We start from the raw sequence: 17,007 nt of genomic DNA on the forward strand, positions 1-17,007 counted from the left end.
TGGAATTCTGAAGTTAAGATCATCTCCCAAACTCAGCTGAATTGACCTTAGATGGTTCTTACACACAGTTGATTTCAAAGTCCAAAAGGAGAGCAGCGAAGGAGAAAGGAAGACCAGAGTTAAGGCTATTATTCAGACAACCAGTATAAGAACTGTCTTTTACTACTATGATTTACCGTTGGCAAATATTTTTTCGTAAAGCTTTAATCACAAAGTTGCATACATCTTAAGATCTTAAAATTAGCATAACCATTTAATTACTTTTATCAACTCTATATATAATTATGAACCACTTCTATGATGGCTACTCTCCCAATTTATAGTTTGAACAAAGCTGCTGAAAGCACCACCTTCGGCAGATGGCAGCTCATAAGTTCTTGGTTTTGAGTGGTTCGCAGAGGCATTACAAGATATTAGCTATAACTTCTAACTGATACACATGAAAGTTAACCTTTGGACCCCCTTAATGTTCACAGTACATATAAGATATATGGTTAAACTATGTGGTTCTGTGTATGAGCTTCCTTGCCTCTGTTGTTGTTAGGAAACAAAGGTCATGCACCATTTGCTGTATTGTTTTTTCCTGTAGATAACAGTAATTTGTCAACTTGTATGGCTGTGTGTCAGTCTTGATTCTGTGGAGTATGAACTGAAGTGCTAAAACTTTATAGCTCCTTTAAAAAAAAAAACAACTGTCAACCCAGTCCTTAATTCCTTGCATTGCATTGATATAGATGAGCCAACCACCTATTTTTCTTTCTAGTGATTTTTTCCTTACCTATTTTGCTCAATATTTCGCTTGAAATTTCTGAGCATCATCATAACAATTAATTGCAATGCCTCAGCTTACAAGCATGTGTGACTGCTTTTTCAAAGTATTTCATACATAGTGACTGCTCTATTAGAGTATCTCGATGACTGCTCTATTAGAGTATCTCGATCTCTAGTCACATGATTGTAATACAATGTGTGACTGTTCTATTAGAGTATTTCGATGATTGCTCTATTAGAGTATCTCGATCTCCAGTCATCATTCTCATGATTGTAATACAATGTGTGACTGTTCTATTAGAGTATCTTGATCTTTTTCATACAAAACATGCAAAGTTTCCAGGCTTTGGTGCCCCATTTTTCCAGAATTTTGCTTTAACCAAAATTTTGCTGGCAAACTCGGCACATCCCTACACATCAATCTGTCTAGATATGCAATATGGACTCGGTTGTTTTATACCGTATGTGTTTATCATTATTATTATTATAGACATAGTTAGAACTGTCCAGTTCAATATGGCTAAGGTGGCTAATGTTGGACTTAGCTCAATGACAATGTTACCACCTGGTATAGGGTAGGATGTGATTATATGGTGTGTTCACTATGTTGTATATAATGGCAGATGTGGTATTAAGGTTACGGGATACTGTAAACCCACATGTACACTATAAATCATTTTTCATGATTTAGGGTTTTGTTAATCCAATGCTACCAAATATTTATGCCACCACTACTAGGTTAACTACAGTGAAATGACGGTTTAAACACTACAAACAGTGCTTGCATTTTATAATATCAATAGTGTACTTATCATTTAGGGAAGGTGAAGACATAAGTGAATTATTAGACACTACCCATTACAACACAATGAGATTACTATACTTACAACAAACACAACATCACTCTTGATCATGTGACATGTGTATAATGTACCCAGTGTGTAATTTGATGCATTGTACTATAATATAATAAGATGTTTAATGATATTACATAACAAGGAATATACATATATGTACATACATGAAGGATACACAACTGAAATGCAAGCTATTATGTAACAATAACTTACTACAATAATTTATGTGGTTGATTGGTTAATTGCCTTTATGCTGAGATCTTAAATGTGTTTGTAGAATACCAAATCGTGTAAATGCTTTATTACAATATTGACATTGGTAAGGCTTCTCTCCTGTATGAGTTCTTAAATGTCTTTGTAGACTACCAGATGTTGTAAATGCTTTACTACAATATTGACATTGGTAAGGCTTCTCTCCTGTATGAGTTCTTAAATGTGTTTGTAGATTACCAGATGTTGTAAATGCTTTATTACAATATTGACATTGGTAAGGCTTCTCTCCTGTATGAGTTCTTAAATGTTTTTGTAGATGATGAAATTGTGTAAATGCTTTACTACAATATTGACATTGGTAAGGCTTCTCTCTTGTATGAGTTCTTAAATGTGTTTGTAGATTACCAGATGTTGTAAATGCTTTACTACAATATTGACATTGGTAAGGCTTCTCTCCTGTATGAGTTCTTAAATGTTTTTGTAGATCACCAGATTGTGTAAATGCTTTATTACAATATTGACATTGGTAAGGCTTCTCTCTTGTATGAGTTCTTAAATGTGTTTGTAGATCACCAGATTGTGTAAATGTTTTATTACAATATTGACATTGGTAAGGCTTCTCTCCTGTATGAGTTCTTAAATGTATTTGTAGATTATGATGTAGTGTAAATGCTTTACTGCAATAATGACATCGGTAGGAGTTCTCTTTATCAAACCTTCCCATCTTGGTTATCACTTTCACTTTACTTGAAGTTGAGGCATCATTTTGTTCATGTGTCCTGATATGATGCTGAAGGTTGATCAGTGTAATGAACACTTCTCCACATTTTCCACATTTGAACACTTGTGGATTAGCATCACAACATGATGGACTATGCTTCAAGTGAATATCAAAGTTTCTCTTATCCAAAAACTCTACTTGACACTGAGCACAAATGTAGCAAGGAGCTAAGTAAAATAATTTAATTCCAAGTTACAGTACACTGTAACTTACCATCATCAAGTGAGTAATCCACCGATAATCCCATTTCCTTAGCATACTCCTCACCATACCACACTAATAATTCACTGTTGGGTGTGATGTGTTTAATGGTACGATAGTAGATGTCACCGTGGTATTGGAATGATAACAGGTTTTGTTCACCCTCATTTCTAGCACAATTGACAAATCTCAACCAATTAGAATGTTCCTCATTCTTGCCGTCAATGAAGTATGGATCACAACTATTCTTTTTGATCTGAAAAACAGAACATATGTGACCTGATTTGGGAAACTTTTGATCTACACACATCAATAAGATTGTGAGATATACATTTTCATCCAGCATAACTTGGGAAGGTCACGGCTACAAGTTCGATAATTTCACTATGAATATAGCCAACCATAGTGTTTATTCCACTTAAATCCACAGCAAGCTAGCTACTGATACAACCATGATGTTTCACAATGGTATCTAACACAAGCAGGTCACCATGGGTGGTGGTGGGTGGGCGCCGAGTGCCACTGAAAATTAAGAGAATTGTATGTAAAAATATCTGGACAACTGTCCAAGGCTGTTCATGTTTCTAGGCTCGTGTTTCAGCTGGCCATTACCATAGGAGGTATATATTATCTATGCCACCAGGAAATTCCCAATGGCTGGTCTCTAAAAATCCACTCGCCTGAGCAAACCAGAGGCATGGCTGTGGTGCAAATGTGTAGAGTATTGGTGCGCTATACATTCATGGTGAAAAGTAATTTCACTTTGTGTGTGTGTGTGTGTGTGTGTGTGTGTGTGTGTGTGTGTGTGTGAAGATCAATGATTATTAAAATTTTGGTCACATATATACATAATTTTAATCTTATGCTATTTACATACCTCCCAAAAGTAACTTGTATCACTGTCACAAGTGACATCTTCTTTCTTCACCACTTCTCCTTTATAGGGACCAATCCTAGTTCCTTTGGGTATAAACTCTTTGGCAAACACTCCCTTGCCAGCATTCTTAATAGAGGACATCCTCACTGTAACTTGTAGTGGTACTGGTAAACAAGTAAAGGATTTTGAGTCTTGGTCCCACCCCTGAGATTCATCCAATGCTAACAGAGGACCATGTACTGGACACTCATCACGATATAAAGTGTCACAATCATCACAAACTGTAACAAGTGATGAGATCAAACATCAGTAATGTACTTTACAAAATACAGTACAACTTGATCATACTACACATAACTACTGTGTACTGTACAAAATTTGCTGACTAAATACACTGTCAACAATTGTACAGCATGAAAAATGTAATCTATTTATTGGACAACTATCCCTCTAGGGACCTGCAAGGAGGCTAACAGTAAGCAATGATTTTTTATGTTATAGTTAAAGCACCGCTGTGAAAGTGTACGGAAAATGCAGCACAAGGAGGTGTGTCAAGAGACTGTGTTTGCCTCAAAGCATTATTCTGAGTTCTCCCAAATGGCCTCAATTATTGGTGATCACTGATCAGAATATATATATATTACTAAGTGTTCATATTATCTACTTCTAGTCGTAGAACAAACTAGTAGGATCAGTTTAACTACTTTTAGTGATTTAAGGACATGATTATTCATGCTGTTGAAAAAGGGGTTGTTTTCATGACATTCCTAACTGTGCTGTATTTTCCCAATTATTTGCATAACGATATGACTCATACAGTACAGTTTTGTAACTAATTGGTACGTAAATACTGTATGGAAAACACAGTATTCGTTGGCACTTTGATCCTCCCACACAAAGTACTGCAATTAGGGCTGGGACGAATATTGAAATTTACAGTAGCTTCGAACATTCACTAATAAAATGTTCAAACATTCGAAACTTCGGTGTTAGCTTTCAAGGTACAGGTTTTCGCACATCCTTCTTAAGTTTTATGCTTCTAATTAGAGCTCGGCGGTATTGAAATTTGAATACACGGTATTAGTAACAGGAAAATATCGCGGTATATCGGTATATAGTTAGCTTGTTATTGTAACTATTGCGTCATTTCTTGGGCCTAGTATGAAGCGGTATCATCCCAAAAACCAAAAACTATATAGTTCAGTACAAGTAAGCATGTGTTGTAATGTGACAACCTCAAGTTTTGTTTAGGGCGTGTCTACTAAACCATCAACAAATTGGATAATTAAACACCAAAGGCTGGGTTAAAAGCAATCCTATACCAGTATTCATCGATATACCGGTATTTCGATATATCGGTTATCAAATACTGTCATGGTATGATAATTGGTTGCAATAATTTATCACGATAAACGGTATTACCGATATATTGCAGAGCACTACTTCTAATCCTTTAAGGTTACGGGTTACCCAGTAAATAATTTTGTAGGCGCTTTGCTTATAGTTCTGTTTTAACCGTTTTGTACAGAAGAACACACTAAAATAACATAGTATATTAACGTACAAGAAATACCAAAAGCGGTGATACACTCAACAAGGGATGCGCTTGTACAGAAATACAGGCACTAAACAGCGAAACCGTTGAGTTGCTATTCATCAAAAACCAAGTTTCATGGGAAGACACACCATGATATTTAGCATTAATAAGCTATTACTTAGTGATTTCTAGGTCCTCACGAACGGATTGAGTTGTTATCCGATTGTAACAGCACTGTAGTGCACTCGCGGTATTTCCGTAGCAGAACTAATCGCCATTATCCTTGAAAGATACGATAACTAATCAGTTTTCCCACAAAGTCTCCACGACAGGACCTAGATAATATAACCACCCATTGACACTGCCATAAAAAATCAGTATTAATTGGCTGACAGTTGCTATTTTTGATGAATAATAACCACATTAAGCAGTAGCGCTAAATTCTGGTTCAACCATATTGCGGGACTTAACTTTATGCTTGACTACCTTCTGCAGTAAATTATTAACACTCACTTTGTATGATTCCTCTGCTATTATCACGTGGCTATACAACGCTTTGAAGTTAACAACCTTCTCACTAACACCTGCTCGAGTTTCGTGCCAATATTGCACCATCCATTATTGCGCATCGAAAAATAATAACCTATTATTAAGCGCCTAACCCGTAACCTTAATAAACATTTGGAAAATGCATACCATAATTTGCTTATTTTTCATTGTAAAATAATTTAGGTATACAAAAAATTCTACATAAGATCAAACTACTCTAATACAGCAGTCATTCATGTAAATCATACAAAAATATTTTTTTACACAAAAATTTATCACACATTTTTTTGCATGAAAATAAAGCGAATTACGGTAGCAGTAGTACTGAATGATGTGATTGATTGATTGCAAATGGGCGTGTCTACTATACTGCAATCATGCATACGAACCAAGAACTGATTGAAAAGCACCTCTGCAATCAAAATAGCCACTGTGAAAAATATAGATGATTTTCATTACGAAGGGAAGCCATGTCTGCAAAGATGAATGGGACACAAAGGAGGACACAGGTAAGTCAATGAAGAATGTATTGTATGTACTGCGGTATGCCAAGACACGTGTCTGGCTGAAGAGACATCTTACTGTGAAAAAATCAAGCCGTTATCGAGAACAGAGGGTGGTATAGCCGTTATTGAGTGCCAATTGCCTTTCCCAAAAACATATTTTAACAAGTTATAATCCTCTCCTAGAATCTCCTTAGAGTATATACAAGTTCATTATCTGTGGAGGTAGCACCTCGATCACCATAGGTGAGTTTCAGAGGTGACATTATGGTAGTCTACAAAACCCAAAGGACCTCATAGGAGCCAGCCAAGCTTACTATTGATGGCAATGGGGCCACAGCCAGCCTGTCTACATCAACTGAATCTTGTGCAGACCTGGAATTGTCTGCCAGTTTTAGACCCATTAAGTGAGTGATTTGTTGAAGATTTGAAATGGGGGTAAAGTGGAGCAGAGGACAGGAAAACTGAGGGAAAGAATTATCAGAACAACCTGGTTTGTATAAACACATCTTGAATAATTTACAAATCCTGGCCCTGCATTGTGCATCCCCAAATGGAGTCTCTCTGACCGAACAGATGATATTCCAAAGGTGCTCTGTCACATAGAACCTTTCACTGCCACACCCAAACAAAACATGGACTAGTGCTTGTTGTGTACCACTCTCATCATAGGCAATGGCTTGAGTCCCTTGCAACAAAATACCACCCATAAACACTAGTTTTTAGTAGTATTACTTTTAAAGTTTCAGTGTCATTAGCACCAGTTGGTACTGTTTCACTTGGCTGTGGTACAAACAGCTCAGCCTCAGTTGACAGACTGCTACAGATGGACTGGTGGCATTGCTGATGACAGTTGCGACAAGGTTTTGGACAACCTTTCTTTTTTTACTACTTTTTTCTATGATCCCTAATTGAACTTAAAATTCCTATACTTATTTTTAAGTAGCAAAACATGGCTGAATCATTCCAGCATTGCAGTGTAATTTACTTCTATGTCAGTCACAAACAGCATTGCTTATATGAAAGGCACTTGTCACAATCATCAATCGGGAGTGTTGCTAAGGAGTCATTGAGCAAGTTGATAGCTTCATAAAGTCTTTCTTTATGTATTGCTGATTGAATAGAAGGTGAATTATGGATGATATGTTAGTGGTAAGTAAACAGTTGAGTACTTAAGAGATGACTTGAAATAGCTAGCCAAATTGTTGGGGGGCATGCTCCCCCAGCCCCCTGCTTCCTACGTCTATGTAACCAATAACAAACCAATTGTCTTTATACACACCCTCACCACAAAACTTATGCAATTCATAAAATTATAGTACTTGCTGTATATCATGTACTGTATGGAATCCGTACATTGTTACTCTGTACCACTGACTACTCAACTGGAGGGGATAAGAATAAACAATGTGGAGCAAAAGGGAGAGAATGACATTTTCAGAACTAAAGATCATCTGAGGAAGACTGATCATGAGTTATGTAGATTATCTTTATTTGGGGAATGATGTCTAACTAATTACTACTGTTTACTAAATGGCATGCATTATTGATAAGTGAATTATAATAACAACAAGCTGGTTGTATAACAATACAACAGTATTTTTATATAGTATCATTGGGCAGATCTTTGATTTTCGTATGCAAAACTTTTATGAAAATTTCTTACATGAAATTTTTTACATATAGTCTGGTCTACTTCAGCTTTATAATGTTTTTCCTGATTGCAATCAATGGGTGGCATTTGGAACTGGTAATCATTTTAGATATTATGACATTAACTCTGTCGGTCGATGTGTTGGTGAACAAGCAAGCCAGGCCCTACCTTTCTTTCATGCTTTTACGGGATGTGATACCACTACACAATTCCTTCATAAAGGAGCTTGGGAATCCTGAAGAGCTTATCCAGAAGGTACTACAGCCTCTGTAGAACATCCATTCCAGGTATTAAAATTTTGCTTCAACTACTAAGGAACACTATGTGCTGCCAAAGAAATATACTTAACGTTAATACAATATTCACAACATGATGCACTTTGCAAAATAAGAATCAACTTTTTTAATGAATGTTTGGAGTACCCTTCACCATCCAAGAATTGTGTAATGTTTAGGTACGTTTGTTAATTGTTTCCAAGTCACTTAATCACATGATCAGTTTAGGGGTGTACTGTCCATCACAGTTAAGGTTACGGAATAGTTTAAAATGCGTGGGCGGAACAAATTACAAAACCTGCTTTAAACCAAGCAGGGATAAATAATTTCAACAACTCTGTTGTGTTAGCAATACAACTAATTGTGCTTGTTTGTTTTTACTACAGAACAACGACTGTTCTTGGGTGTGTGGTCTACAATAGAGCGATGTTTTATAAAAACGAGCCACCAAAAACCAGACTAACAGATTACTGAATTCTTATAATTTCAACACAAGTGGCTAAACAACTAAAATATCTAGGTCCTGTGGAAGCGATTTTTTAAGTTACTGGTTGTATAGACGTTTTATTGAACTTTTAGTAGTTTTTTTGAGTGAAACAATCTCTTTGAAGGCTTGTATCTGAGTCACTGGGAAGAAACATGCCAAAAACGCTTCCACAGGACCTAATAAATTTAATATACAGTATCATTATGCCCCAGAAAAGCCAATAGAGCCGAAAAACATGGTAGTGACAGCTGGAGCTAAGTACGGGCTGGCTTACTTGTGTTACTACAACAAATTGTAGTGTTCCACCTGCCTCAAACTATACTGTAGCTACATAAAAACGTTAAATATGAAGGGCTTCACCTTCATTTAAAACTTTTCACGCTGCTAGACTGGTTTTATGGGCTTCTCAAAAAGTATCGATAGGCATTCAAAATTTTGAATGATTGCCTGTGACTATACCGTAACCTTAAGCATTATGGAAAAGAGAACACAGCCTCAGGAGTCATTTAGAAAGCTACCAGAATATTCCATTGAGTGTTGAGCTATGTATATTACATGAAGAGTGCCTTGGCCTAAGGTACCTACCTTCACGGTAGAGATCCACCAATTGTACACTGTGACCTCACCCCTAATAACATATTATTATTAGCACTTTACAGTGACCATCACTGAAGGTCTGACAGCAACATGTGCTGCAGCCTTAGGATTACCTAACCTAATTTCAGGGACTTAGAGCTAATGACTTGACTTACTGACTGATAAAGGTGTAACAGAAAAGGGGCCAAAGTAAGGAAAAAAAATCCCTCCAACCCCAGGATTCGAACTTATTACTGGGGAGGAGTCTTGAAGCTAAGATCACTGATCTGGGTGATGCAGACTGACAGTAAAAGACGACAAATATCCCTGGAACACCAGATTTTATGCCTCTGCAATGGAAATGCTGGAACGATACGTATGTGTGCTACATAATAAAACTACACCGTTAAGCTCTGTGAATGAACTAAGAAAAGAGCTGTTTTGCAAAAGAGCCAAGACAAAGGAGATGAGTCCTCCAACACAAGTAAAACTAATGTTTACTTATCTTTATTTTGTATCTTTCAAATTGCTCTTCTACAACACACACAAACAGAGCATATTTATACCAGGCAAGCATATGGACCACGTGCCATATGAACCACATGCTTGCAATCCAGTAGAACAGTACAATCTCCAGAAGGATTTGGGTGAAAAAGAGATTACACTTCCTGAGTACCAAAATGGATCCTACTTCCAGAAGTGGCAAAAGCAAGCCAAGATTTGATTGAGTGTTGAACCTTTGTGCTCTAGGAAGTACAAATGCCATGAAGCAGGTAATTTGTGCTAGAAAAATGAAGTAACTAGCAAGCTATCATTATTGAAATATGATGTATTATTGTTTTTAATTTAATGGTTTTAATTTTCACTAAAACTTGCTCTTTTGTGTTCCTGCTCACGTTTTTCAGGGAGAATTACAACTATGTTACTGAACTATTTAAATGCTCACTAATAGCACAACAACATCTGTATCCACTGTGCTAACTAAGATGTTATGAGCCCCCTTTACAAGAGCATCATGGATATGCAAACATATTTTTATATCAGCTTCTTCTTACTGACAGCACTGCATAGGCTGGTGACAACACTGCATGGGCCGATCACTTCCTTTGCTAATAACAGATTCACCAGTTGGAAAAAGACGACATTTATTACAAACTATATGTATATATGAACTGACCTGATGTGATGTAAACCTGCTTTCCACTAGGATAGTTATATATAGACACCTTCTGCATAAAAAATTCAAATAGTTCAGTTTTGCTGGTAGTAGCAGTAAGTGGCCAATTATCAACCGGCACCTATTATCAACTTGCGTGTTACCATTTATCAACCATACATTTATGAAATCATTATGAAAATTACCATAATCCGTCATAGTGAGATGAACGGCTCTGTGTGTTGCCACATTCTAAAGCAGTCTTTTTGTGTGTATAGGCTCTCTTTTATACATGCCTGAGTGAAACCTGATGCTAGAACTTCGTTTTTCACAGGGTGAAGACACGGTGTGGACGGGACCCTCGACAACCGACCAGAACGGATGACAACTTGTCACACTCGACACTGATAATTGATACTCACTTGAAAACAAAAAAGGAGACCCTATTTGCTATATTTGTGATCAGAAAGACCAACAATAAGTCCAACTACAACCAATTTTCATAAGAAGATAACATAATCATGTGCATTGTTATTAAAAGCATATGGAAGCAAGTATATACCTGTCACAAAGCCGGCACAGCTATGACTAAGTAGTAGTTGTTGTTGTAGACAAGTGTAGTGAAAACCACTTCTCATCGTTCTTGGTTTGATACAGCTGGTTTTAGATTCTTATTTAATAATTTTGTAATAACTCGTCTACAACATACAGAAAGGACGTGAAACTTGGCAAGTCAGTACACTAGTAGATATTGAATAACATTATAATTAGTAGAATAGGACAGAGTTTTGGCATTGCCGGCAGTAGCTGGGTGGTCGATAATTGTGCAAATGTATGGCTGGTTGATAATAGGTGCCAGCGGTCATTAAATGGCAATTTACACAGTCTTGGTGTAGCATGCAGAGCTTGTAAGTGGAATGACCCATGTGACTTTACGAGATTGCTCAAGGAGAGACAAAGAGAATGGCAAAAACTGGAAGTTGATAGTAGGTACCAACAACTTGGCCACTTATGCTATCTCTCAGAAAGTCTGAAAAATTAGCTGGAAGCTTTGCCTAGGCTTGTACTTTTCATCTAAAACCTTTGCCTCTTTTCTCTCTAGTAGCATCTTTAAGACTGCCATTTATGTATCGTTCCCATACAAAACCAATTCTTTCAGAATGGGAAAGCTGTTGGCTTATCCAAGGTAGTAATACTTCATTACCATACTGATCAAATGTACCAGCATGTTTTTGGCCGAAAGGGAGTGTACAACAGCTGGCCAATCAAATATCTTTGCATGAAAAGTTACACAGGAGCATCCATGGTAGCGGTAGATCCACCCAAACAAATTGGTAAGTCTGACATTTTGTTTGGTAAGCAAGCTTTCCATGCTCTGAAATAGAAGGAGACACTCATGTGAAAAGAAGTCATCTAGATCATCATCATGAAACTTGTTTGAAATGTAGAAGTGACTAAATAGATTACAGTGGCTCTTTAAACTAGCCAACTTTGTGAGGTTCTAGCAGTAACTATAGACAACTGCATCTTCCATAGCTGCAGGGAGTTTTTTTTGATAGGTTAATGGATTGATACAGATCTGATTTTAATGACGTCACCAACATATTTTTGATATTGGGCAATTCCAGTGCTCTTAATATTAATAGTCTTCACTGTTTCAATCACACTCTCATTAGCACAATTGTGGGAATCTAAAGCCAATAACTCTATGCGATCATCCTTAAAAGGATTGCCAGTGCTCATCATGGTCTCGTACGTTCTTCAGTCTTAAATGGTTCTTGGGCGGACAGGCCTTGTTTCTCCCTTATGTGTTCTGTGAATTGATTTTCAAACTCTATTAAGATTCTAGCTTGTTCTGGTCCTTCTACCAACCACCTCCTAAAGGCAGTGGGATTTTCTGTAAGCCCACCTTCAAAAATTAATCCGCTACTCCAACTGTTGCCATACCAGCTTCACACAAGGCAGTTGTCTAACCACATTGATTAAGAAAATCAACTATGGTACTCCACAGAGCCATTTCTATGTGAAGTCCTGTAAGTGTAACTACAAAGTACTGTTCTCCAAGACACTGTGGCCAAGACCACTGTACATACTTTGCTATATTTTAGTACTGTTATTTAAATGGCTATCAACAAGGCACTTAAATTCACCATCATGCTTATCGCATATAATGCATGAATTCCAATAGTGGTTTCCGTACTTTCTAATCAGTGTAAAGGTAAAGTCTATATAAATAGCTAGTCCTACAGGCTATAATGTAAGATGGTCATTAATTGGAGCAATGATATACCATAACACTTTATCCTATTTCAAAAAACAAGTCAGTTCATTGTACTTTCTGTTCCCTTCAACTCACAAGTATTGCTTTTATTATAACAGAATACCAATTAAACTGTGAGACCACTGCCAGATTTGTGAAAAGGGGTCTTCCATACATATCAAATTCTATGAACGTGAAAAATCATAACTGAATTTTTTTCCTATCCATTAAGCTATGTTGGTGCTTACCACTAACCAAAATTTCAACTCAATAGCCATTTTCCAATCTGAAGTTATGAGTCATCAAAATTGGTAAATTGGATGTGTGTGGAAGACCCCTTAAAATCCAGTAACATATTTTGACTTAATCCATAGAAGATGGTATACAATAACTACAGTATGAATTAGAAATTCCCAACATAAATAACTACCCTTCCCAGATGAAATAATACCGAAAACTCTTTGAGCAGTATTGCTGTTTATCTTTTTTAGTATTATTATTTATTAACATCATAATTAATATCTTATAGCTTCTGGAGGTCGTACTCCTAGACCTATGCTTAAAATTGGTCACCAATCAACACAAATTACTGAGCCATTTGAACAATGCCGTAGGACTTGATGGGCTCATTTTTTGCAGCATGCAGTGCAGTTCGACACTCTCCCTCCCAATTATATACTCTTGGTCATACCACAGGTACTCGTGCTATGCACACTGTATAACTATTACAAATTCATCGCAAGTGAACACTCACATATGTAGTCATCATCATCTGATATAACTGGTTCCTCATAATGAGTAGTTTCCTTCTTAGCTAATCTCTTTGATTTCCTCTGTTTCATCTTGGGTAATCTACACCATATGTGTTATAAGTAGATAATTAATACTAACACATTTTTGTTTAATTGAATTAGCTATTATATTTCGTACATATACAGTAGGATCTCGATTATCCAAACCCTTGATTATCCAAATATAAGTGACTGCTCTATTAGAGTATTTTGCCATTACGTGAACGTTCTATTAGAGTAAGTGTATGTTCTATTAGAGTATTTGAACAGAGTTCTGTATATAAATTAATTATAAATGGGCTTCATTTATCGGTACAAATTCACTTATCTGAACACTTTTATGATTGAACTGGCATACAGATGTTCGGATAATGGAGGTCCTACTGTACAACATAATGAAATAAGGGTTAAATTTCACTAGTTTTAAAGGATTCCCTGAAGTTCTTACATACACCTGCAACAGAATTTGTTGCTGGGATTTTCCCATTAGGATCACACTGTAGAATAAATAATGAAGCCAGTAAAGCCACTGACAACACATTGTAACGTATTTGTTTAAGAAAATGAATAACTACCTATTGCATGGTTGACAACATGATTTTTTTATTAGTTGTTGTATGAGCTCTTTATTGGGGCAAGCCTGAGTTAGTCCCACACTAGTGAGAGTTGATATGGTTGTCCATGTATGAGAAAAATGAATAATTTTTATATTTGATTGTAGGGATGGGTGATAGTTAGTGCTGGGCAATATTTCAATATATTGTCAATATTGTGATATTAATATACATGTATATTATAGAACTTTGCGTGGGTGAGATAAAAGGAAAAGGTGTATTTTAAATTTCATAAGGTACACTCTCAGCCGGCCAACAGTGCTTCATGACCACAAAGAGTGCTTTATTGAACGAATAAAGCACTCTTTGTGGGCAATAAAGCACAATTGCCTACGTGCCTTAGTGCAGGCTAATAGCTTGCGGGGCTCACGCCAGTATGACTAATCACCCAAGCTAGTAAAGGCTGATAGCCTTGCTGCACTGAGTGATCAATCACCCCAGCCAATACGAGTTTTACCATTGGATTACTTTTATAGACATACCTAAATGCTTCAATGATGGGTGGGAAAAGGTAACGTTGCTGTTACATTTGTTAATGTACACGGAAAAGTCCTGGAGATATTATGGAAATATTTTGCCATGTGACTCACAATAGAATCGATTGTGGGTTGTGAGCAGAACCTGCCAAGTATGCGATGAACGTCTTCCATGCCAAACTATGGTGAACTATGCATGAGTTACTTTGTTAAACTAGTTTGTGTGCATTCAAGCTGCTAATACTTCGTGCAATGCATGCTAATTATGAGTCCTAGTGTATGGTAAAGCTACACGACTAGAAAGTTCCATAAATCATTTAAAGGATAGCCTTGCTCGTGCTATATGAAAAATAAAGCACTTGGTGCTTTGCCTTGATGCTAATAAAGCACTCAGCTTCGCCTCGTGCTTTATTAGCATCTCGGCCGCACACCTTGTACTTTATTTTTCATATAGCACTCACAGCTATGCTTTAACATATACATAATATATCACAATAGACCCATAATAATATCATCTAGATAATACATACAATAGCCAAAATCGCCTATATTGTCTAATCACATCTGGCTAGTGGTTGTATTTCCTGCACTTGTTATATACGTACCTACACAAGGAAGGGCAATTCGATTATGGGAAAATTCCAGCTGTTGTCTGGTACCATTTCACATTCTATGATATAATATGATGCAGTAATGTGTTATGTAATGTTATACTAGTCTCACTACTTGAAAAAATTCAATAATTAATCATCTCCATAACCAGTGTTGGGCAAGTTACTTTGTAAAAGTAACTAGTTACATATTACATATTACTTGCAACTGAACTATTTAGTTACCCACAAAATAAAGTAACTATAATAATATTAGATATTATATTACTTTGTGTCCACAGTTTTAAGCTGTCACGTGTGAAACTACCACTTTATCACGTGACATGATTGCGTTGTTGGACAATGTGCAAATCTTGGTTAGAAGTAAGAAGCTGGTGAATAAGCTTCATTCAGTAGGCTTCATTACTTCGTTGTGGCTGGCGTTACTCAAAGAATTACTAACGAGATTAGTAACTTCGTTACTTGTAGTAATAATATTACGTAATATTAGACTCGTTACAGTAACTATATTACTTAGGTAATGCGTTACATTTGTAAGCAAAGTTGCTTGAGTTATATTACCTGTTTTTATAGCGTATTTCGTTATATTACTTAGTTACCACAAAAGTAATAATATTACGTAACGCGTTACTTATGTAACGCGTTACTCCCAACACTGTCCATAACCTATGGTGTGGTCTTTCAAGCTGTGACCACCTATAAACAGCGTGTCATGGAAAATAAAGAATTGGATTTACTAATGCTCCATATTTGGTTGCTGTGGTGGTTCAAGTCACAGAGAGTAATGAATAATGCTACATATTTGTTTGGTATGGTGATTGATGGCTCAGAGTGATGGTCTGGGATAGATTACATCATAACCACAATAAATATCAGAATAAGTGTTTCTCAAGCTGAAGGAAAATTAGGGATCAAAGAAGAAGGACAAAGGCAAGTCCATGATGCCTGTTTCAGCAGACATTCTTGCAATTGTCCGTACAGCAACGTGTCTCTTATTTCAATAGTTTCTCGTGCCCAAATGCTGCCTAAAATAATCTTCCTAGATGTCTTATGAAATCAGATACAGTCTCAGTTGCCTTCTGACTAGTGTGACGAAAGTATAAAGTTGCTAACATCTGATCACTTGGGTCTAGTCGTTCCCTCAAAGTTCTTATAGCTGACTGGTAAGTAGCTGTCACTAGCATCTAGCAATTTCTATTCTTGCAAGGCTCAGCCTCTCACATGTCCAGCATGCTGCATTAATGACTCCTCTTTAGACCACCCATTCTAAGTAGCAGTACATTCTATATAACTAGTATATTAAAAATTATGAATTTAAAATGAAGTAGGGTTTCAAGCTATAAAAAGTAGTGAAACAAGAGATGAACAATGGTAGCTATTACAGCATAGCTCAGTGTCAAATCCCTACTTTTTGGCATGGTATAACAATTATTTTGTGTTCAATGCCAAAGTAGGGATTTCCCACTGAGCTATGCTGTAATACCTACCATTGTTCATCTCTTGTTTCACTACTTTTTATAGCTTGAAACCCTACTTCATTTTTAAATTCATAATTTTTAATATACTAGTTTGTTTAGTTTTTTTGTTAAAGCATACAGCTAGCTATAAACATGTTACTGTTTTATTAGGGTGACTGCTGTATTAGAGTATCTCTAGTCAGCTTGCGAAGTTGTGCTTGCCCAAAAAAGGGTGTGGTCATCGTGGTTTCGATCGATTATTAGACTAGAGTATCTCAAATCAGCCAACTTGAGGGTGTGTGGTCACAAATACAGCTAGCGTAAAAGGGGCGTGGTCATTGTGGTCTCGAACGATAGATCG

At 36.6% G+C, this 17,007-nt stretch overlaps 2 protein-coding genes across 2 annotated transcripts in view; one reads left to right on the plus strand and one right to left on the minus strand.

The window, feature by feature from the left end:
* Positions 1-17,007, plus strand: part of LOC136253921 (jerky protein homolog-like) — a 151,598-nt gene that overhangs the window by 53,156 nt on the left and 81,435 nt on the right. The gene's annotated exons all lie outside the window — the stretch shown is intronic.
* The window catches only part of LOC136253815 (histone-lysine N-methyltransferase PRDM9-like), a 31,652-nt gene continuing 16,374 nt past the window's right edge, over positions 1,730-17,007 (minus strand). Inside the window, exons 5-8 of the mRNA XM_066046476.1 lie at positions 13,452-13,549; positions 3,701-3,981; positions 2,836-3,079; positions 1,730-2,789 (exon numbers count right to left, since the gene is read on the minus strand). Of these exons, the coding sequence (XP_065902548.1) occupies positions 1,867-2,789; positions 2,836-3,079; positions 3,701-3,981; positions 13,452-13,549 (1,546 nt within the window). The 3' untranslated portion in view covers positions 1,730-1,866. The remainder of the gene's footprint in view (positions 2,790-2,835; positions 3,080-3,700; positions 3,982-13,451; positions 13,550-17,007) is intronic.

Source organism: Dysidea avara, chromosome 1 (assembly GCF_963678975.1).
Source record: "Dysidea avara chromosome 1, odDysAvar1.4, whole genome shotgun sequence".
NCBI classification, from domain to species: Eukaryota; Metazoa; Porifera; class Demospongiae; order Dictyoceratida; family Dysideidae; genus Dysidea; species Dysidea avara.